Below are 23,039 nucleotides of genomic sequence, written 5' to 3' on the forward strand. Positions count from 1 at the left end.
AAGAATGCTCCCCATGCCCTTCATGTAATTGTAAAGTCACATATGTATCCAATTATATTTTACCTAGATTTGTCATTAACTATTAAAAGATGGTTACCAGTACTACACTATGTTCCCAGTTGTTTGAAATTAATAGACCTATCATACGTTAAGTCACTGGACAGTCATTCACATTTAACCTTTTCAATATTTCTCCTGAGCAGTCTTTTCATGCAGTGACATAGGCGCCGACTCCATGGGGCTTGGGGGGGGGGGGGGGCTCGAGCCCCCCAATGTTAATGACGTGGGGGCAGAGCCCCTCAAATAATTTTGCTTAAGAAGATCTAATGTATTATTTTGCTTCTCTTGTAAAGTTTACTCTGAATTGTGCGACATGAACTTAACTTTAAATACACATTTGAAATGTTCTAGACCATTAAATTTTGGGGGTTGAGACCGCTAAACCATCAACTTTGGGGGGGGGGGCTATGAATAGTGGAGACACCAAAACACATGACTTATTACTATATACTAAGTATATAATTATGAGTATTGTTAACATTTTTACTAAAAAGAGTTTCAAAATAACGAGGTGATATGACAATTATACCAGTATGTTGTTTAATGAATTCTGAACAATTTGAGGTCGTAAACGTGACTTTCAGGCAATATTGATATGTACAATATTTAGTTATCCTCGAAATATCTTCCTCTAATACAAAGAATAAGGGTAAAATCATTCTAAAGTCTTTGAGTTTATTTAACACTGGCTTGCAGTAAAGTACGCAAGGAAAGCTTATGAAAAGTCTGTATTGCGAAAGTGGGAATGGCTATGATCAAAGGCATTATTGCTAAAGCACGGCATGCTATGTGTTTATTTATTATTTCAAAATTAAATTTAAAAAATAAAATATTGTAGCAAGAACAAAAAAATAAAACTATTTGCTTGCGATTTGTGTTAGCATTTATGTAAATAATTTAATAAAATTGTTAAATATTGTAAATATTCGCTATTTTTATGGGTACGTCAACACTCAGGTTCTTTGCACCCATCACATGTCCTTTCTTTACAAGTCGGCTACCGAGGCCGGCATAAAACTGTTGTGTTGGCCTCTTAATGTAAATACATAGCCTACTTTTAAATAAAAATGTTAATTGTTATCTAAAAAACAAATGAGCAGACGCACGTTTTTCATGTTACATTTCATTTGCATGAGGAATATAATAGCTGCTTAAAAATTGCTATATGAAGACGTAATTTTTATTTTTAAAAAAGGGAGGGAGTGAGTCATTCATTCATTTATTTCTGTGATCAGAACCCCCCCAATAATTTTGACAAGTCGGCGCCCCTGTGCAGTGACATTCAAAATTTGAACATTAAATATTTGCCTGTAACAGATTCGCAATGTGTATAATAAGTGTTCGTGAATTCCATGTCCACCCCTGCTTCCGATGTCCATGTTTGCAGCACAATAGATGGCGACGGTCATCGAATACAGATGGATGCACATAAGCTTCCCCTTCAGATGAGCAAGTTGGGCTGGTTCACGACAACATCTGCACAAGGTTGGAGTGGGCGGGTATTTCTTTCCATTACGGCGGGCAGGCAATGGATCATATTTGCAGACCTCTACTTTCCAGCACTCATCCGAAATGCTCCGCTGTGACTGCAGGCATCTTTGCTTTGAGGTCATCTGGATCTCTTGGCTTTTCCGCATACACTTCCATCGTGACATATCCCCACAGTCAAAAGATACATGGACCCAGATCTGGCAACCTTGTGGGACATGATGTGAGTACTCGGCGATCAATACACATGCCTCCGAATGCTTGATCGAGGAAGTTTCTGACTGCAAAGTGAAATGGGGAGTTATCCTGTCTTGCTGAAAGTGCACATCATCCTTGATACCAAGTGTGATCAGTTGGAGAAGGAAGAACATCTGCAGCATGTTGAGGTTCGTAGAGCTTGTCATGATATCTTCCTCTGTGAAGAAAGGCCCGATTAGGTGATCCATAGACACAGTGCACCACACATTCAATATTGGGCTATCCCTCATGTAGGTTTGGAATTCGCTCAGAACGCATGATTTCAGCTCTGCATAACACAAAATGCACCAATTTCTCCTGAATCGATAAAATCTCGGAATCACCTGATCCTCTCAACGTACAGTTATGCCAGGTAAAATTTTAAAAGACTGCTCTACAGTACAAACTTGATTTCACTGAAATATATCTGTTCATTAAAATGTTATAATGAATTTAAATGTGGGAAGGACTTTAGGAAAATCTGGTATGAAGATTTTCACTTGAATTCTTGGAATTTGGTATATCCTAGCAATTTTTGAAAAGGCGAGACAGCACTTCAATGTGACAAAAATCACAACAGCAATTAAATAGCTAAAACTTACATGCATGAACATCTTTCTAAGTTGTCTTCCCCACTGGTCCCTACTATTCTTAGCTTTGTACTCCAGAAGAAACACCGTCACAAGGTGGTAGCTTGCCAGAAAGTGCCATCCGTAAACATCACGCAGTTTCTGGAATAATTACAATTTATTATATATATAATATTGGCACACAGTGAATAATAAGTAAGTAATTAACACCTTCCCTGTGGTGGCATTGAAGGGAACTGGTTCCAAAAAGAAATCATCTACATATAGATGCAACCGCAAATTCATTTCATCGTAAACAATAACTATAAAATGACTTGTTGCATAATGATGCTAGGAAAGCAATCAATAGACTCTATCGCAAATTGTAAAATTCAGGAAAACACTCATTACAAAAAAAAATATTTTTCAGAAATTGACAAAGAATCAACAATGGATTGTTTGCCCATATGGACCAATAAAGGCACAAAGAAGTGGCTATAAAAATTATTTTCCACAATACAACAACTGTTAATTTTGAATTACCACCTATATATAGACTCTCCGCAAAATAGGACCACTTTTAGAGAGTCTACATATAGATCCGCCACAGGTAATAGGTTAATCAATTGCTAATGGAGATTGTCAAATACAAATATGTCAGAGTTGATACCTTTCCTACAACAAATCAGTGATTGAAAGTTGATTGGTTCTAGGGATCATATGAAGACAAGACAATATTTGGCAATTTCGTCATGTAAGGAGGTCTCTCTTGTTTTCAGTTTTGCCTCAAGTTGTAAACAACTGGCTTGTTCTTGTTTCAAAATATATCATGTAAAAAATACATACAGTACCACAGCATAAACTTTCACAGTGTACAGAGGTCATTACAGGAAATAACTTTTATTAACAAGGTTTTGCCTGTGCCATATTGACATTTCGTAAGACATGAAATTTTATCTTAGACGCATGGGCCACACTGCACTGAACAGTCCTAAAATTTTGAATGGTCATGTATTAAAAATGATTAATTCCCAGTTTTCTGCACTGCAAATATTGAAAATAACAATTTTCACTCTTGAAATGCAAAAACAATCATTTCAAGCACAAATTTTGGGTCGAATTTGAGATTTTCAGTTCCAGGAAACCTTGAAAGGCATCTAAAACAAATTCCACGTGTACATCTCTTATTACAAGGCTCGGGCAAATATGAATTATAATTTGTACCTAGTGCAACACTCAGGCAAGGGTGGTGCTACAGGGGGCTAAGGGAGGGGGCTGAAGCCCCTTAAAATAAGTCTCAGCCACCCCCCTTGGTTTTTGTAGTATGGTAAATGCATTTCAATCAAAAACTAAAGTAGAAATTTACATTTCCCATTAGAAAACTTCCACTGGGGCAAGTACAATGCTCAAGTACATATTCTAGTTCGGTTTGATCGCAAGGTTACTTTGTTACAATGTGTTCTAAAATCAAGGGGGGGGAGGGCAGCTGCAGATATGCCTGAATAATAGAGGCCACTGATCATTTGCTACTAAGTAATTGGCCAATCACGAGTCGTCAAACTTGCTATGAAATCTGCTGCCAGTCTGGTAGGTGTATTCAGTGGATGTGAGTTTGTTCTTTGATTGTTGGCATATACAGATAAATACATTCTCTATAAATCGTATCAGTATATTTCGGAATACATCTAACAGGTGTGGCAAATTAATTTTTATAATAGGACGACGTTCAAAATCTAGAGAAGTGTTATGTTTATTTTCCGTTTGTTAATTCCTGCTTCAAATACTGACAATTGCGATATTCTCTCATTGGTTTCATCGTTATATTTATCCTTATCACTGCAAACATTTGAGAGGGAGAAATACGATGTTAAAGAATAAAAGAGTACCCAAACTATCTAATTAGCAATGCTAAGAATTAGATAGATTAAAATTGGTCTGCCAACTCAAATAATCTAGCGATAAAACCTCTGCCTTGATATCAAGGGGTCCTGGGTTCGATCCCATTGGAGGTAACATTTCATTAAGTGGTTTGAATTCCACTAGAAGCTGTAGCTCTTGCCACAATTAGCCTATGTGCATACAGTGGACCTTAATACAAATCCAATAAACTAATAATTGCACTACGGTGCAAAAATCAGCATGCTTGGGCAATTTTATTGTTTGCAGTCCTAGTCCAACATGTTAATTAATTATAATTTGTGATGTTAGAAAATAATTTCTGCTGTACTTACGATTAGCCAATTATGATTTGGTGGAGGAGAATCCATCTTTGAATCACATCTCAAACTATTCATCCAATTCTGATCAGTATTTATGTAGATTATATTCTGAAATAAAATTATAATCTTCAGCAGTTATTTCACTAATCAAAATGTCCAGTGCAAGAGTTGCAACTATATTCATTGCTTTTATGTCAATATGTTTGTCTCCTAGTGGAGCTGAAATTGTATATTGAGAGTGGCACCTCCTAAGTGGGTGGTATTTCTGATTCCTGCCCATTTTTAGTCCTAAGTTCTGAATTCCAGTCGTTGAACAAGAAAACATAAGATCATCATGGAAGAAAAAATGGTATCGTTAATACACTTTCTATTCAAGGGTGGTATTGATCAAATAGATGTCTACTTTATTAAGTTAATACCGCTTTTCTGAAGCACGATAGGCTACAATCTTTCGCCACTCCCTGTACTATTTTTATTTGGACAGCTTAGCATTATAGCACACTAAGAATCAGAAAGTAAACTCAAAATAAAGACCTTCTGTAGCTGCTTGCAATGGTTGAAACATTCAAAATTACATTTTTGCGATGTGTTATTGAAATGTGCATACCCCCATCAATGGCTGCTTGCATCAAATCAAGTGTTATCTTCGTAATTGAATTGGTAACGAGATAGTTGAGTGCTCTACCTATTCTGTCCTTTGAGAAGGAGCTTGAAAAATCTTTGGATTTAAACAAGGTTGTAGCTGGCCATAAAAACAGATGTATCTTATTGTAGTTTCTTGCTGTGGTTCATTTTCTCATTTTAGCAAAAAAAATACTCACACTTTACATAGAAATAGTGTTACGTGTAGTATTTATTTGTGTTTCCAGCAAGTTGATAATGTGTGTAGTTTTTATGGTGTACTTTATACCGTTCACATGAATAGTAAGTTTGAGATATTATCACTCAACAATGGATTAGGAAAAGAGAACAATATGATTAATGCATTTTATTTGGCATAAAAGAATCGTACCTAAAAGTACTTTTGTATATGATGGAACAAAATGCATCTGTGATTTTTTTATTTTTTATTTTTTTTCTGTATCTGACTAAAATATGTCACTGGTAAAATTATACCTTAGTAAAATATTTAGCAAATACTTTATAGCTGGCCAGCATTAGTTAGCTCCCCAAGAATTTGACTCCGAAATCTGTAGCCCCCCCCCCCCCCACACACACACACAGCTATTTCAGCCTAGCGCCATCACTGCACTCGGGGTGGCCACTCTCGGGCCATGATAAAATTCAATAATAATTCCCGTTTTTCAAGGCAAACTTTCCAAAAATTCAAGGATACAAGCAGATGTTTTTTCTATTCCAACCTTACATATTACAGCCTCTCACCACCCACACACATACACACACAAATATAAGGGGTATGTCTGATCCCCCCAGTGTATCCAACATTTCTAATTCGATTCAATTAAACAGTATATGTATTTAATTTAAGGTGCGGAGTTTACATTTGCAATTTCATATATTCAGACTAGAAATACATCAACAAACACAAATCAAAAATGTTACGGGATATAGTAATCTACGAGAAATTGTTAATTGTATAAGAATTTCAAATTTACCTAATCAACTTCAAGATATCTTATCTTGCAATAATCTTCCATCTGTCAGAGAGATTGTTCTGCAAAGGATACTAAGAAAGCAAATGGATTGAGAGAATTCTGCTTTATTTTCTACGCAGCTATCTTTTCTTTTCCTTCCTCGATAAAAATAAAAGCTAAACCATGAAAAACATGCTTCAGGGCAGTAACAAATACATATGTATTAATTCAATGGGATTTGGACTAATAAAAATTGCAATTTTTCACGTCCACGAAGAAAAATTCAAGCAGAATTCACGCATAATTCCCAGAATTCAAAGAATTCCCAGTGAGTAGCCACCCTGAACACTGCATTTTGGTGTGGGAGCAAGTGTGGTATTGGGAGGTTGGCAACACTGTGCATAGTCAGTTACACAACTTCTCGGTTATCGCTGTGCATTGAGTTAGTCCTTAGAATGATGAGTGAAGGAAAGGTGCCAGGGACGGGTGGGGGAGGGTGGACAATTTGTGCCCACCCAATTGCCCACCTGAACATATTCATGATGTAAGCATTTATGAAAAAGTGAATACTTCAACAAAATAGTATGTGTTTTTCTTACTCCTTACCTATTTTTTCATGAATACTGTCTACACTAGAAATCCTCAGAAATGATCACTCTGTAAGAAGTTTCACTGTCTTTAGTCTCCTGAGTAAGATAGCAGAAATTGTAGGAAAATATGGATGTTATTTATTATTAATATTAGTCATTCTTTAAAACTTGAAACATAAGGCTTATGGTCCAGTTAACACTTCGGTGGCTAGAAGTAGTGCAATATATACCCGAAGTGCACATTCTTCGAGGTGGGAGCATACAAAATTAAACATGCATGATATGATTAAAAATACCTAAAAACAACCAACCAAACAATTAAAAACATCTGATTTCCATATGGTATGAAAAGGAACTTCGATCCATGACAAGGCTTCTTTAACCTAGCATTTTGGGTAATGGATGGCTTTTTTCACTCATGTGATACTTTTCCAAGAGTTTCAAAGCGCTATGATTGGGAGATACTCCATTTGCGCGATTGCGCGAAAGTCAACTGTGACGTAGGGAAGAAATGCTACGCAACAATCAACGTTGATGATATTTTTGTCCAAATTACTTTCTACAATACATGTTAAAAAAGTAGTTTTCTCACTCAACATGAATATTTCTTTTCAATGAAAGTAATCACTTCTGTAGTAACATCAATTTTTCAATATTCATTTTTACCCAAATCCCTCTATTTTTACCATTTTTTCAGTGATATTTTGTGTGAAAATTCATGTCTTTATGCTACAAAATGAACAAAAATGGGTGCTCCTCTTGTATTTTAAAACTTTCCTATAAGGCAGTTTACGTTCAATTTAAAAAGCAACAGTGACCCAAAAAAAAACATTCATTCATTAACCCTCAACACTCTTTTCACCCATTATTAAACTGTATACGCAAGGTCATTAATTTGAATTATGGAGACAAAATACTTATTCACTACTGTCTGTGTTTACCATACTTTTTGTTATCATCCGTGAACATATAATATGCACACATCATGTGTTTTTAGCACAAATAGAAACAAGGTATTTCATTTTGATACGTTAATAGTGGCAAATAAAGGAGGGCAGTTGGAAATTGTGCAACTACAAAAGTCGAATTTTAGCATTACTTGCTTTCCTAATCTAAAACATTAAAATTAAATTTCAAATATTTTTACTGCTACGTAATGAAGTGTGATGCCTCGTCCCTCTCCTAGGGATGCTGCTTTCACACATATGAGCATTTCTTGTATAGGGTTACCACATCGCTATAAGGGAAATGTAGGACATGCTATCCCAAAATGTAGGACATTAAGTCAAAATGTAGGACACAAAACATTCTCAATAAATAATACGTATTTCTATAGAACATGTTAGAAAGCAATTTAAAAATAACACTTTTCAGTTTAAACAATGAATTCTCAATGAATATTTACATGCAAAATTTCAAAACAATGCACTTCTTACTACATGATTTAAGTGGTACTTCTCAGAAGCCAATTTTTCTCAAAATTTCAGGTTTAATCAAAATATATTTATGTTAGAATGGGCAGTAAAACTCTTTCAAATTATAGGGACCAGTACCAAACATTTTACAGACTTTATTAAAAAAAATCATTTCTCTCATGAGTCTGTTGTGCTGATGACCTTTTTTTTTTCCTTTAACGTTTATTTAATCGACACTTATGTAAAGTTGGATATTTGCAATTAAGAAAATAAATATTTATTTAATGAAACATTCATGCTAAAGGGACAGTTAAGATGAAAACTGAAGCTGTATTTAAGAAGAGAATTAAACCTGCTTTATCTATTAATGCATCCTGGACTGCATTTGGCAGACTAGCAAGGCCCTGGTGTCTGGACTCACAGCCAGTATAATATTGTGTGGGGCTTTGTGTCGGTTGTCCCTATATGTTTGTGAGTGTCCCTTCATCCATCTTATCTTACCACCATTCATCCTCATCTTCGCGTTTAGCCAAAGGGGCAAAAAAGTGAAGTAAAATAAACTAAATCAACCAATCAGTCATTGTGATAGCAAAAATTCTTGAATACAAGAATAATTTATTGCCTTTTTCTTGATTTCTTTGCTTTTTCTTGACTTCCATGACTTTCTTGACTTGCAAACACCCTGAATAACTTTGTTCTCTATATCCCTGCTTTACAATCAAAATATTGAATCAGTATAAACCAGTGGCGTATCCTGGATTTTCATAAAGGGCATGTTGTCCACAAATTTTTAAAACATATATATTATGGAACGAGGGATAACATATACTTATTCAATAGTTGACGATTTGCACATTAACATTACTAAATATCGCATAACGTATAAAGTAATGAAATATGGATAATAAAAGTTTAAATCTCAGCAGGTTTGATGTCTAATGAGAAAGTCTTCATAAAATTATAAAATCACTTGATATGGTGCAGTTTGAAAATGTCTTAAATACTTCTGTTTCTTATCCTTATTATTACTACACAGGCCAGTTAAAGAAGGGCAAGGTCTATCATTTTTTACTATTTCTTGTTTTTCCGAAAAAGAGCGAAAGTTGAATGATTTTTTTAAATTAGGTCCTGTATCACACCCTCTGTTTCATTTCCCGTCATTTTTTTTAAATATTTCGGGAAAATCCTGCACTAAGTCATGTGGAACTTTGAAGGAGGGCCCAGAAATAAAAATAAACCAAACTTTAAACTAAATGTGCATTGCACTGTACCTCCAAGGAGAAAAATCAATGGCTGCCACTGCTCGTTGTTGAACGAAACAAGAAGCACATTCTTCTTTGTAGTTGTCACCTCACCGCATGCAGCCAATGTGGTATTCATGCATTGTGAGGGAAAGAAGCGAAGAGGGGAGGGAAGAAGCACGCGAGCAGTGCTTGCCCACGTTAAAATTTTCCTTCCCTGATACGGTCCATCCAACAGCTTGCTCTGCGACGACATTAATGAGCATTTCTACATTCTAATTTCTTCATATAGGAGAAGTATTTATTTTACACGAGAGGGCTCAACTAAGCTTATATTACATTTCTTGGATCTGAAGTGAAAGAAAGTAATAATTCTTTTCCCACAAATGACGCATGCGCCGCATGCATCCCATGCACCCAGATGACACCTCTCGTATAAACCCTTAGGCAAAGAATTCCACTCAGGCATTGAACAGTGACATCAGCAGTAAGTGGTCCCAAAACTTTGTTCATTAATTGCTTCCCTTCCCCCTTTGTTTCCTAGCGGGACAAACATTTATTTTCTTTTTGGGCAATGACTGAATATCTAAGTTCTTCTTAAGGATTCACATAACAACTTTTTGTACAAGTAGATGCAAAATAATCTAACACAGTTATTTTTAATGGTTTTTATTTTATTTTATCTGAGATATTTCGTCCTGGTTTTCCAGAACTTTTTCAAGCTACACCAAGATACGCATACAACAATTGATGAATGACTGAATCAAAATAAATTTCACTATTGAGTTTGGCAATGCAGTAATTGCATGATTATTTCTTATTACATATTTTCTTAATATTATGTGATGCTCAAAATGTAGGACATTTATGATATTTTTCAAATTCCTTCCGGATGCCGGACATAAGGCTAAAATGTAGGATATGTCCGGGAAAAACCGGACGTCTGGTAACCCTATTCTTGTATAACCTAGTAACTCTCAGTGCCTGCTGCATTTGTAAAGAATTTCTTCCACACTTTTCATAAGTTGTCCCATGAATTAAACAGAATACTCTAATCCGCTACGTACACCTAATAAGGTATATGGGAATTTTTTTAATATAGTGCCCTGCACGATGTTGTCGCCTTGTAATCAAGGTGTTCCGGGTTGAATACCCAGTGGAGGCACATTGCACAGTGGTTCAGATCCAAATTTAAACTGTAGGCCCAGTCAAGATGAGCCTATATGTGCATAAAGTGGAGCCAGCCTTTGTGGCAGAGTGGTTTGAACATTGCGCTATGACAATTTGTGCCCACCCAATTGCCCACCTGAACATATTCATGATGTAAGCATTTATGAAAAAGTGAATTCTTCAACAAAATAGTATGTGTTTTTCTTACTCCTTACCTATTTTTTCATGAATACTGTCTACACTAGAAATCCTCAGAAATGATCACTCTGTAAGAAGTTTCACTGTCTTTAGTCTCCTGAGTAAGATAGCAGAAATTGTAGGAAAATATGGATGTTATTTATTATTAATATTATTCATTCTTTAAAACTTGAAACATAAGGCTTATGGTCCAGTTAACACTTCGGTGGCTAGAAGTAGTGCAATATATACCCGAAGTGCACATTCTTCGAGGTGGGAGCATACAAAATTAAACATGCATGATATGATTAAAAATACCTAAAAACAACCAACCAAACAATTAAAAACATCTGATTTCCATATGGTATGAAAAGGAACTTCGATCCATGACAAGGCTTCTTTAACCTAGCATTTTGGGTAATGGATGGCTTTTTTCACTCATGTGATACTTTTCCAAGAGTTTCAAAGCGCTATGATTGGGAGATACTCAATTTGCGCGATTGCGCGAAAGTCAACTGTGATGTAGGGAAGAAATGCTACGCAACAATCAACGTTGATGATATTTTTGTCCAAATTACTTTCTACAATACATGTTAAAAAAGTAGTTTTCTCACTCAACATGAATATTTCTTTTCAATGAAAGTAATCACTTCTGTAGTAACATCAATTTTTCAATATTCATTTTTACCCAAATCCCTCTATTTTTACCATTTTTCAGTGATATTTTGTGTGAAAATTCATGTCTTTATGCTACAAAATGAACAAAAATGGGTGCTCCTCTTGTATTTTAAAACTTTTTCTATAAGGCAGTTTACGTTCAATTTAAAAAGCAACAGTGACCCAAAAAAAAACATTCATTCATTAACCCTCAACACTCTTTTCACCCATTATTAAACTGTATGCGCAAGGTCATTAATTTGAATTATGGAGACAAAATACTTATTCACTACTGTCTGTGTTTACCATACTTTTTGTTATCATCCGTGAACATATAATATGCACACATCATGTGTTTTTAGCACAAATAGAAACAAGGTATTTCATTTTGATACGTTAATAGTGGCAAATAAAGGAGGGCAGTTGGAAATTGTGCAACTACAAAAGTCGAATTTTAGCATTACTTGCTTTCCTAATCTAAAACATTAAAATTAAATTTCAAATATTTTTACTGCTACGTAATGAAGTGTGATGCCTCGTCCCTCTCCTAGGGATGCTGCTTTCACACATATGAGCACTTCTTGTATAGGGTTACCACATCGCTATAAGGGAAATGTAGGACATGCTATCCCAAAATGTAGGACATTAAGTCAAAATGTAGGACAAAACATTCTCAATAAATAATACGTATTTCTATAGAACATGTTAGAAAGCAATTTAAAAATAACACTTTTCAGTTTAAACAATGAATTCTCAATGAATATTTACATGCAAAATTTCAAAACAATGCACTTCTTACTACATGATTTAAGTGGTACTTCTCAGAAGCCAATTTTTCTCAAAATTTCAGGTTTAATCAAAATATATTTATGTTAGAATGGGCAGTAAAACTCTTTCAAATTATAGGGACCAGTACCAAACATTTTACAGACTTTATTAAAAAAAATCATTTCTCTCATGAGTCTGTTGTGCTGATGACCTTTTTTTTTTTCCTTTAACGTTTATTTAATCGACACTTATGTAAAGTTGGATATTTGCAATTAAGAAAATAAATATTTATTTAATGAAACATTCATGCTAAAGGGACAGTTAAGATGAAAACTGAAGCTGTATTTAAGAAGAGAATTAAACCTGCTTTATCTATTAATGCATCCTGGACTGCATTTGGCAGACTAGCAAGGCCCTGGTGTCTGGACTCACAGCCAGTATAATATTGTGTGGGGCTTTGTGTCGGTTGTCCCTATATGTTTGTGAGTGTCCCTTCATCCATCTTATCTTACCACCATTCATCCTCATCTTCGCGATTAGCCAAAGGGGCAAAAAAGTGAAGTAAAATAAACTAAATCAACCAATCAGTCATTGTGATAGCAAAAATTCTTGACCACAAGAATAATTTATTGCCTTTTTCTTGATTTCTTTGCTTTTCCTTGACTTCCATGACTTTCTTGACTTGCAAACACCCTGAATAACTTTGTTCTCTATATCCCTGCTTTACAATCAAAATATTGAATCAGTATAAACCAGTGGCGTATCCTGGATTTTCATAAAGGGCATGTTGTCCACAAATGTTTTAAAACATATATATTATGGAATGGCGGATAACATATACTTATTCAATAGTTGACGATTTGCACATTAACATTACTAAATATCGCATAACGTATAAAGTAATGAAATATGGATAATAAAAGTTAAAATCTCAGCAGGTTTGATGTCTAATGAGGAAGTCTCCATAAAATTATAAAATCACTTGATATGGCGCAGTTTGAAAATGTCTTAAATACTTCTGTTTCTTATCCTTATTATTACTACACAGGCCAGTTAAAGAAGGGCAAGGTCTATCATTTTTTACTATTTCTTGTTTTTCCGAAAAAGAGCGAAAGTTGAATGATTTTTTTAAATTAGGTCCTGTATCACACCCTCTGTTTCATTTCCCGTCATTTTTTTAAATATTTCGGGAAAATCCTGCACTAAGTCATGTGGAACTTTGAAGGAGGCCCAGAAATAAAAATAAACCAAACTTTAAACTAAATGTGCATTGCACTGTACCTCCAAGGAGAAAAATCAATGGCTGCCACTGCTCGTTGTTGAACGAAACAAGAAGCACATTCTTCTTTGTAGTTGTCACCTCACCGCATGCAGCCAATGTGGTATTCATGCATTGTGAGGGAAAGAAGCGAAGAGGGGAGGGAAGAAGCACGCGAGCAGTGCTTGCCCACGTTAAAATTTTCCTTCCCTGATACGGTCCATCCAACAGCTTGCTCTGCGACGACATTAATGAGCATTTCTACATTCTAATTTCTTCATATAGGAGAAGTATTTATTTTACACGAGAGGGCTCAACTAAGCTTATATTACATTTCTTGGATCTGAAGTGAAAGAAAGTAATAATTCTTTTCCCACAATTGACGCATGCGCCGCATGCATCCCATGCACCCAGATGACACCTCTCGTATAAACCCTAAGGCAAAGAATTCCACTCAGGCATTGAACAGTGACATCAGCAGTAAGTGGTCCCAAAACTTTGTTCATTAATTGCTTCCCTTCCCCCTTTGTTTCCTAGCGGGACAAACATTTATTTTCTTTTTGGGCAATGACTGAATATCTAAGTTCTTCTTAAGGATTCACATAACAACTTTTTGTACAAGTAGATGCAAAATAATCTAACACAGTTATTTTTAATGGTTTTTATTTTATTTTATCTGAGATATTTCGTCCTGGTTTTCCAGAACTTTTTCAAGCTACACCAAGATACGCATACAACAATTGATGAATGACTGAATCAAAATAAATTTCACTATTGAGTTTGGCAATGCAGTAATTGCATGATTATTTCTTATTACATATTTTCTTAATATTATGTGATGCTCAAAATGTAGGACATTTATGATATTTTTCAAATTCCTTCCGGATGCCGGACATAAGGCTAAAATGTAGGATATGTCCAGGAAAAACCGGACGTCTGGTAACCCTATTCTTGTATAACCTAGTAACTCTCAGTGCCTGCTGCATTTGTAAAGAATTTCTTCCACACTTTTCATAAGTTGTCCCATGAATTAAACAGAATACTCTAATCCGCTACGTACACCAAATAAGGTATATGGGAATTTTTTTAATATAGTGCCCTGCACGATGTTGTCGCCTTGTAATCAAGGTGTTCCGGGTTGAATACCCAGTGGAGGCACATTGCACAGTGGTTCAGATCCAAATTTAAACTGTAGGCCCAGTCAAGATGAGCCTATATGTGCATAAAGTGGAGCCAGCCTTTGTGGCAGAGTGGTTTGAACATTGCGCTATGACAATTTGTGCCCACCCAATTGCCCACCTGAACATATTCATGATGTAAGCATTTATGAAAAAGTGAATACTTCAACAAAATAGTATGTGTTTTTCTTACTCCTTACCTATTTTTTCATGAATACTGTCTACACTAGAAATCCTCAGAAATGATCACTCTGTAAGAAGTTTCACTGTCTTTAGTCTCCTGAGTAAGATAGCAGAAATTGTAGGAAAATATGGATGTTATTTATTATTAATATTAGTCATTCTTTAAAACTTGAAACATAAGGCTTATGGTCCAGTTAACACTTCGGTGGCTAGAAGTAGTGCAATATATACCCGAAGTGCACATTCTTCGAGGTGGGAGCATACAAAATTAAACATGCATGATATGATTAAAAATACCTAAAAACAACCAACCAAACAATTAAAAACATCTGATTTCCATATGGTATGAAAAGGAACTTCGATCCATGACAAGGCTTCTTTAACCTAGCATTTTGAGTAATGGATGGCTTTTTTCACTCATGTGATACTTTTCCAAGAGTTTCAAAGCGCTATGATTGGGAGATACTCCATTTGCGCGATTGCGCGAGAGTCAACTGTGATGTAGGGAAGAAATGCTACGCAACAATCAACGTTGATGATATTTTTGTCCAAATTACTTTCTACAATACATGTTAAAAAAGTAGTTTTCTCACTCAACATGAATATTTCTTTTCAATGAAAGTAATCACTTCTGTAGTAACATCAATTTTTCAATATTCAATTTTACCCAAATCCCTCTATTTTTACCATTTTTCAGTGATATTTTGTGTGAAAATTCATGTCTTTATGCTACAAAATGAACAAAAATGGGTGCTCCTCTTGTATTTTAAAACTTTCCTATAAGGCAGTTTACGTTCAATTTAAAAAGCAACAGTGACCCAAAAAAAAAAACATTCATTCATTAACCCTCAACACTCTTTTCACCCATTATTAAACTGTATACGCAAGGTCATTAATTTGAATTATGGAGACAAAATACTTATTCACTACTGTCTGTGTTTACCATACTTTTTGTTATCATCCGTGAACATATAATATGCACACATCATGTGTTTTTAGCACAAATAGAAACAAGGTATTTCATTTTGATACGTTAATAGTGGCAAATAAAGGAGGGCAGTTGGAAATTGTGCAACTACAAAAGTCAAATTTTAGCATTACTTGCTTTCCTAATCTAAAACATTAAAATTAAATTTCAAATATTTTTACTGCTACGTAATGAAGTGTGATGCCTCGTCCCTCTCCTAGGGATGCTGCTTTCACACATATGAGCACTTCTTGTATAGGGTTACCACATCACTATAAGGGAAATGTAGGACATGCTATCCCAAAATGTAGGACATTAAGTCAAAATGTAGGACACAAAACATTCTCAATAAATAATACGTATTTCTATAGAACATGTTAGAAAGCAATTTAAAAATAACACTTTTCAGTTTAAAACAATGAATTCTCAATGAATATTTACATGCAAAATTTCAAAACAATGCACTTCTTACTACATGATTTAAGTGGTACTTCTCAGAAGCCAATTTTTCTCAAAATTTCAGGTTTAATCAAAATATATTTATGTTAGAATGGGCAGTAAAACTCTTTCAAATTATAGGGACCAGTACCAAACATTTTACAGACTTTATTAAAAAAATCATTTCTCTCATGAGTCTGTTGTGCTGATGACCTTTTTTTTTTCCTTGTTTTTCTTAACGTTTATTTAATCGACACTTATGTAAAGTTGGATATTTGCAATTAAGAAAATAAATATTTATTTAATGAAACATTCATGCTAAAGGGACAGTTAAGATGAAAACTGAAGCTGTATTTAAGAAGAGAATTAAACCTGCTTTATCTATTAATGCATCCTGGACTGCATTTGGCAGACTAGCAAGGCCCTGGTGTCTGGAATCACAGCCAGTATAATATTGTGTGGGGCTTTGTGTCGGTTGTCCCTATATGCAGTGGCGTATGCTGGTTTTAACTAGTGGGTAATCTCCGACACTTGATTCATCCACCCACTCCTGAAGTCTCCCTGCAAATTTACCTCAACATCCATACAGGATTTATGAATATATGTGTGAAAAATTTTACCTTATTGTTGCGACCACTGTCGAATAATTGTTGTGATTGCACTTGCAGTTAATCTATGTTTAGAATTTCAAATGATAAAACAAGAGAATATAATAAATCTATAAGAAAAACCTGTAACAAAGAATATGAAAGGAATGCGGTAGTGAAATAAAAACCCTCAATATTAATTTAAGTGTAAAATTCAAGTTACCCCAGTACCCAGTCACTCGTGCATTCCCGATTTTTGTTTTTATACACGGAAGTTTAAGTTCAAGATCTATGGTACAAGAGATGCTACTGACCTACCTACATTAACTATTTGAAATTTCTCCGGAAAAGATCCCGTTCCAAATATTTTCGCACGCAAATATTGTATTATATCCATTCATTGCCTTTAACTTCAGTGAACACAGCACTAGCACAAATACTAAACCACTAACAGCTAAACAAATATTAAATTCTCGAATCGCTACAACACGCATTCAATTCCCTGCGCCAATCTTCTATTGTGGTTCCTTCCTGCTTGACACAGAATTAAATTCCCTATGGATGTTGAAAAATTCCCTTTCCCAGCTTTATATTCCCTGCGATGCGCGAGGTTCTATAAGTTGGAATCATTGCGTTTTTTGTTTATATATTTTACATTCAAACATCTTTTATCATTATGATCATTGTTAATCTAAAGAGGGGGTAAAGCAACTTAAATTACCTAATATATGTGTACATATATATATAATTTATTTCTGATAGCCACCCAGCGTCGAATAACATGGGTACCTGGGGGAAACCCTGGGGGGTAAAGGCGGTCAGGGGCGTGATGCTGATCACATCACCCCCACTCATGACCGGATCAAGAAAGTGTGGGGCGTTACCCCCACACCCCCTATACGCCTTCATGGCGTGGTGCTAAGCACAGGGGAACAGATTACCTTTTTTTTTTTTTTAGCTTTCCCTTTTAAAAAATATTCATTTCTGTGAAAGAAGTACTCTCACTGGTTTTGAAGGCTACAAAGAAAGTAATCACGCATTTTAAAATACAAAAATGAAAAAAGTAAGCATATAAATAGTTTAATTACTTCATTAATCGATTGATTATATAGTTATTTGACGTCGCTTTTCTGCCACTTTTGGCTAATCACTACGAGTGATGATATGACATTGATGAAGGGACATTTACAAAGAACACCCATGCCTAGACCGGTATTCGAACCCTGGAGCTCTGGTGTCGTAGGGAGCTGTGCTAACACTCCGCAATGGAGGTCGGTGTAATAGTTTTTTTTTTTTCCTTTGACAATATCTGTTGAAATAGCAGAGATCAGGAAGACAGAAGCAAACGTAAAATGAGAATTTTCATAGAATTGATTCGCAAATGTTGTTCAGATTTCTCTGTTTCTCGCGCATTTTCAGATGTATTTTCTCTTCTTTCCTTTTCAGTACGTAATTTGTGAACCCAAAACCTGTTTCCTGATAAATTTCCCTGTCGTAAACAACACAGCTCCTACGATACAAAGGCCATCGGGGAAGAATGGCAGAAGAGGGTGCCAGCCAAGGGAACGGCAAAGGCTCTGGGGTGGAGAGTGCGACCGATGGACTCTTTCCAGAAGGAGCTTACCCTTGCCACGGAATAAGCGTGCCTGAGAAGCAGTGTTTCCTTCCCCTCCCGTCAAGGGATTTAAAGGGAGCCGGTGGAATCTCACCCTGACATCACCAGATTCCACCAGCTGGAGAAAAAGCCTCACGGACATTCCGCGGCAAACGGTTGAAAACATTCGCGCGCTGGAAGCAAAGAAATATGTGATTCAAAGATTGGTTCGGAAGAATATTGCGAAGAAATAAAAAACAACTTTTTAAAAAATTATAGCCGGGTCATCTCCGATTACCTAGGTGACCCAGAGTATACGCCGCTGCCTATATGTTTGTGAGTGTCCCTTCATCCATCTTATCTTACCACCATTCATCCTCATCTTCGCGATTAGCCAAAGGGGCAAAAAAGTGAAGTAAAATAAACTAAATCAACCAATCAGTCATTGTGATAGCAAAAATTCTTGACCACAAGAATAATTTATTGCCTTTTTCTTGATTTCTTTGCTTTTCCTTGACTTCCATGACTTTCTTGACTTGCAAACACCCTGAATAACTTTGTTCTCTATATCCCTGCTTTACAATCAAAATATTGAATCAGTATAAACCAGTGGCGTATCCTGGATTTTCATAAAGGGCATGTTGTCCACAAATGTTTTAAAACATATATATTATGGAATGGCGGATAACATATACTTATTCAATAGTTGACGATTTGCACATTAACATTACTAAATATCGCATAACGTATAAAGTAATGAAATATGGATAATAAAAGTTAAAATCTCAGCAGGTTTGATGTCTAATGAGGAAGTCTCCATAAAATTATAAAATCACTTGATATGGCGCAGTTTGAAAATGCCTTAAATACTTCTGTTTCTTATCCTTATTATTACTACACAGGCCAGTTAAAGAAGGGCAAGGTCTATCATTTTTTACTATTTCTTGTTTTTCCGAAAAAGAGCGAAAGTTGAATGATTTTTTTAAATTAGGTCCTGTATCACACCCTCTGTTTCATTTCCCGTCATTTTTTTAAATATTTCGGGAAAATCCTGCACTAAGTCATGTGGAACTTTGAAGGAGGCCCAGAAATAAAAATAAACCAAACTTTAAACTAAATGTGCATTGCACTGTACCTCCAAGGAGAAAAATCAATGGCTGCCACTGCTCGTTGTTGAACGAAACAAGAAGCACATTCTTCTTTGTAGTTGTCACCTCACCGCATGCAGCCAATGTGGTATTCATGCATTGTGAGGGAAAGAAGCGAAGAGGGGAGGGAAGAAGCACGCGAGCAGTGCTTGCCCACGTTAAAATTTTCCTTCCCTGATACAGTCCATCCAACAGCTTGCTCTGCGACGACATTAATGAGCATTTCTACATTCTAATTTCTTCATATAGGAGAAGTATTTATTTTACACGAGAGGGCTCAACTAAGCTTATATTACATTTCTTGGATCTGAAGTGAAAGAAAGTAATAATTCTTTTCCCACAATTGACGCATGCGCCGCATGCATCCCATGCGCCCAGATGACACCTCTCGTATAAACCCTAAGGCAAAGAATTCCACTCAGGCATTGAACAGTGACATCAGCAGTAAGTGGTCCCAAAACTTTGTTCATTAATTGCTTCCCTTCCCCCTTTGTTTCCTAGCGGGACAAACATTTATTTTCTTTTTGGGCAATGACTGAATATCTAAGTTCTTCTTAAGGATTCACATAACAACTTTTTGTACAAGTAGATGCAAAATAATCTAACACAGTTATTTTTAATGGTTTTTATTTTATTTTATCTGTGATATTTCGTCCTGGTTTTCCAGAACTTTTTCAAGCTACACCAAGATACGCATACAACAATTGATGAATGACTGAATCAAAATAAATTTCACTATTGAGTTTGGCAATGCAGTAATTGCATGATTATTTCTTATTACATATTTTCTTAATATTATGTGATGCTCAAAATGTAGGACATTTATGATATTTTTCAAATTCCTTCCGGATGCCGGACATAAGGCTAAAATGTAGGATATGTCCGGGAAAAACCGGACGTCTGGTAACCCTATTCTTGTATAACCTAGTAACTATCAGTGCCTGCTGCATTTGTAAAGAATTTCTTCCACACTTTTCATAAGTTGTCCCATGAATTAAACAGAATACTCTAATCCGCTACGTACACCTAATAAGGTATATGGGAATTTTTTTAATATAGTGTCCTGCACGATGTTGTCGCCTTGTAATCAAGGTGTTCCGGGTTGAATACCCAGTGGAGGCACATTGCACAGTGGTTCAGATCCAAATTTAAACTGTAGGCCCAGTCAAGATGAGCCTATATGTGCATAAAGTGGAGCCAGCCTTTGTGGCAGAGTGGTTAGAACATTGCGCTATGATGCCAGGGGTCTTGGGTTCAAATCCCAGCCTGGGCATGGATGTTTGTGAGTGTCCATTCATCAATTTCATCATATCATCACTCATCCCCATCTTCAAAAATTAGCCAAAAGTGGCAGAAGAAGCAAAGTAAAACAAATCAACAACATAAAATGGACTTAAAACAACATTCATTCTTCTTCAAGTTAAAGGGATAAGAAAATTATCCCCCGTAAACATTGAAGTACACAGTGAACAGTTGAAAGACATAGACAGGGAGACACAATGAAAGAGAACTAGGTAGATTATATCAAGATTTACAGAGGAAAGACAGAAATTATAGGAGAAAAACCTGAGCGGCAACAGCTCTTGGAGGGCCAGACCTATCAACTCCCTTCCCTATTTTCTTTCTAGATTGGAGTGGATAGAGAGTATAATATTAAGAAATTCCATTAGAAGATTTGGCGAACGGGTTACGTGCACCATCATATGTGTGTGCGTGAGAGGGGGAGGGGGAACACAAGCAGAGGAAATAAAGATGTGTAACAGTAAAGAGAAATTGAGAAAGAAATACGTACAAAGAAAATCTGCACAGATGGGGGAGAAAGTGAGAGAGAACACATGTTTGTAAAACTCCTATACTTTATATCTGCCCACCCTAATTTATCAATACATGCTTTTGCCAACACGGTCAAAATTTTCTCGCACTGCCCCTGAAAGGTGCACATGAGAATGGAACAGTGTATTGTAATGAAATTCCTCACCATGGAAGACAGTAACTAAAGGTGTACCCAGGATTTTCGAAAAGGAGGGGTTATGTACACTTTTTCTGGTATTCAGCCCTCATTTTGTCATATTATCCTACCTTTGATGTTCTTTTTTTTAGGAGTACTAAGCCAAAGCCCCACCAACACTCCCTTGGGCACGCCACTGACAGTAACAGTATGAAATTTGTTCCACATTGAAATAATAATACACACCTAGTATCAAGAAAAAGTTTCGTAACTTTTCGATCTCAAAAAAATTAATAAAACAAAAAAAAATTAAAAATTCTAAGTCAAAAGTGTCTCCTAATTGTAGAATCACCCGATAACTAGGGGCATGCAAATTTCATTTTTGACGAAAACACCAAATCTGAAAATAACACATTCTAATGTTAATTTTTAATGTTTCGGAAAGGTGGAGGTGCATTTTCCTACCCTGTTTGGTCACGAAATAAACTGCAAAATAGACTCAAACACGATATTTAGAGTTTATTTATAGACACTTTCTGAAGTTTGAATTATCCTGTTGAGTTATGCAATTCACGGAAAATTGATTAATTCTGTTGTAAATATTTGAGAAGCAAGAATGGACCCCTTTATACAAGAATAAACTTAATACTCTGGTAACTACATAAATGTGCTATTAGAAGGGATATGTTTATTTTGTAATAAGTGCAGTTTTTAAATCAAGTTTTGGATTATGTTCACAATTTTAAAACCAGAATGTCATTTTATATATTGCTTTTCATCCATTTTTTCACAGCTACAACATCAAAATTTTATTTTATTTACCACTTTTGAACTCGAAATTGACTGTTTTTGTACCGAAATTTTGCTTTTTTATTTACCAAAAAATATGTGCCTCTACCGATAACTTTAACAGGGACCAAAAAATTAATATGTAAAATCTGGGATTGTAAAATCAGGGATTCCCAGTAGGCACAAGTAATAAGCAATTTAGAAACAGGACTGCAATGTTAAGCTGTCCCAACCAAATAAAGAAGAGCAGAACATGGAATAAATTCAAATATAATTTATCATTTTTATTACCAACTAGCTGATTACCTGGCATTGCTTGGGTATTTATTTATCCCAATCTTGTATTAGACAAGAAAATAATGAATTCTAACTACAGTGTAAAATGTAACTAATTTTAAATGTGATCATGAATGTCACCATTTAGCCTAGCGACTCCGAAAACTATGGATTCAACACTGATCTAGGTCATTTGTGGCATTTTATTTTTCACCCCCTCTCACCCCCCATGCCGATAGGTGATGAACTTGGAGTTGAACGGCATTGGGAGTGACTCTGAAAACTATAGATTTCACACTAATATCGAGCATTTTTGCAACACAGTGTCATATCAGCCTGAATGTTAGACAACCTGAGAAACACTATCGTTGTGCAGGATTGCATAGTCACGGATGTCTGTTTCTGCTGAATTTAATATCAGTCGTTTTCGATTATTTTTACATGTCACCCCCTTCCCACCCCACCCCTAGGGGTGCCAGTATTTATT

The 23,039-nt window shown here is 35.6% G+C and overlaps 1 protein-coding gene across 1 annotated transcript in view; it reads right to left on the reverse strand.

Annotated features, from left to right (window-relative positions):
* The window catches only part of LOC145989107 (cyclic GMP-AMP synthase-like receptor), a 36,339-nt gene that overhangs the window by 6,965 nt on the left and 6,335 nt on the right, over positions 1-23,039 (reverse strand). The window contains exon 4 of the mRNA XM_083124401.1: positions 2,388-2,516. Coding sequence (XP_082980527.1) covers positions 2,388-2,516 — 129 coding nt within the window. The remainder of the gene's footprint in view (positions 1-2,387; positions 2,517-23,039) is intronic.

The sequence above is a fragment of the Lepisma saccharinum genome, chromosome 6 (genome assembly GCF_977018435.1).
Source record: "Lepisma saccharinum chromosome 6, izLepSacc3.1, whole genome shotgun sequence".
NCBI lineage: Eukaryota > Metazoa > Arthropoda > Insecta > Zygentoma > Lepismatidae > Lepisma > Lepisma saccharinum.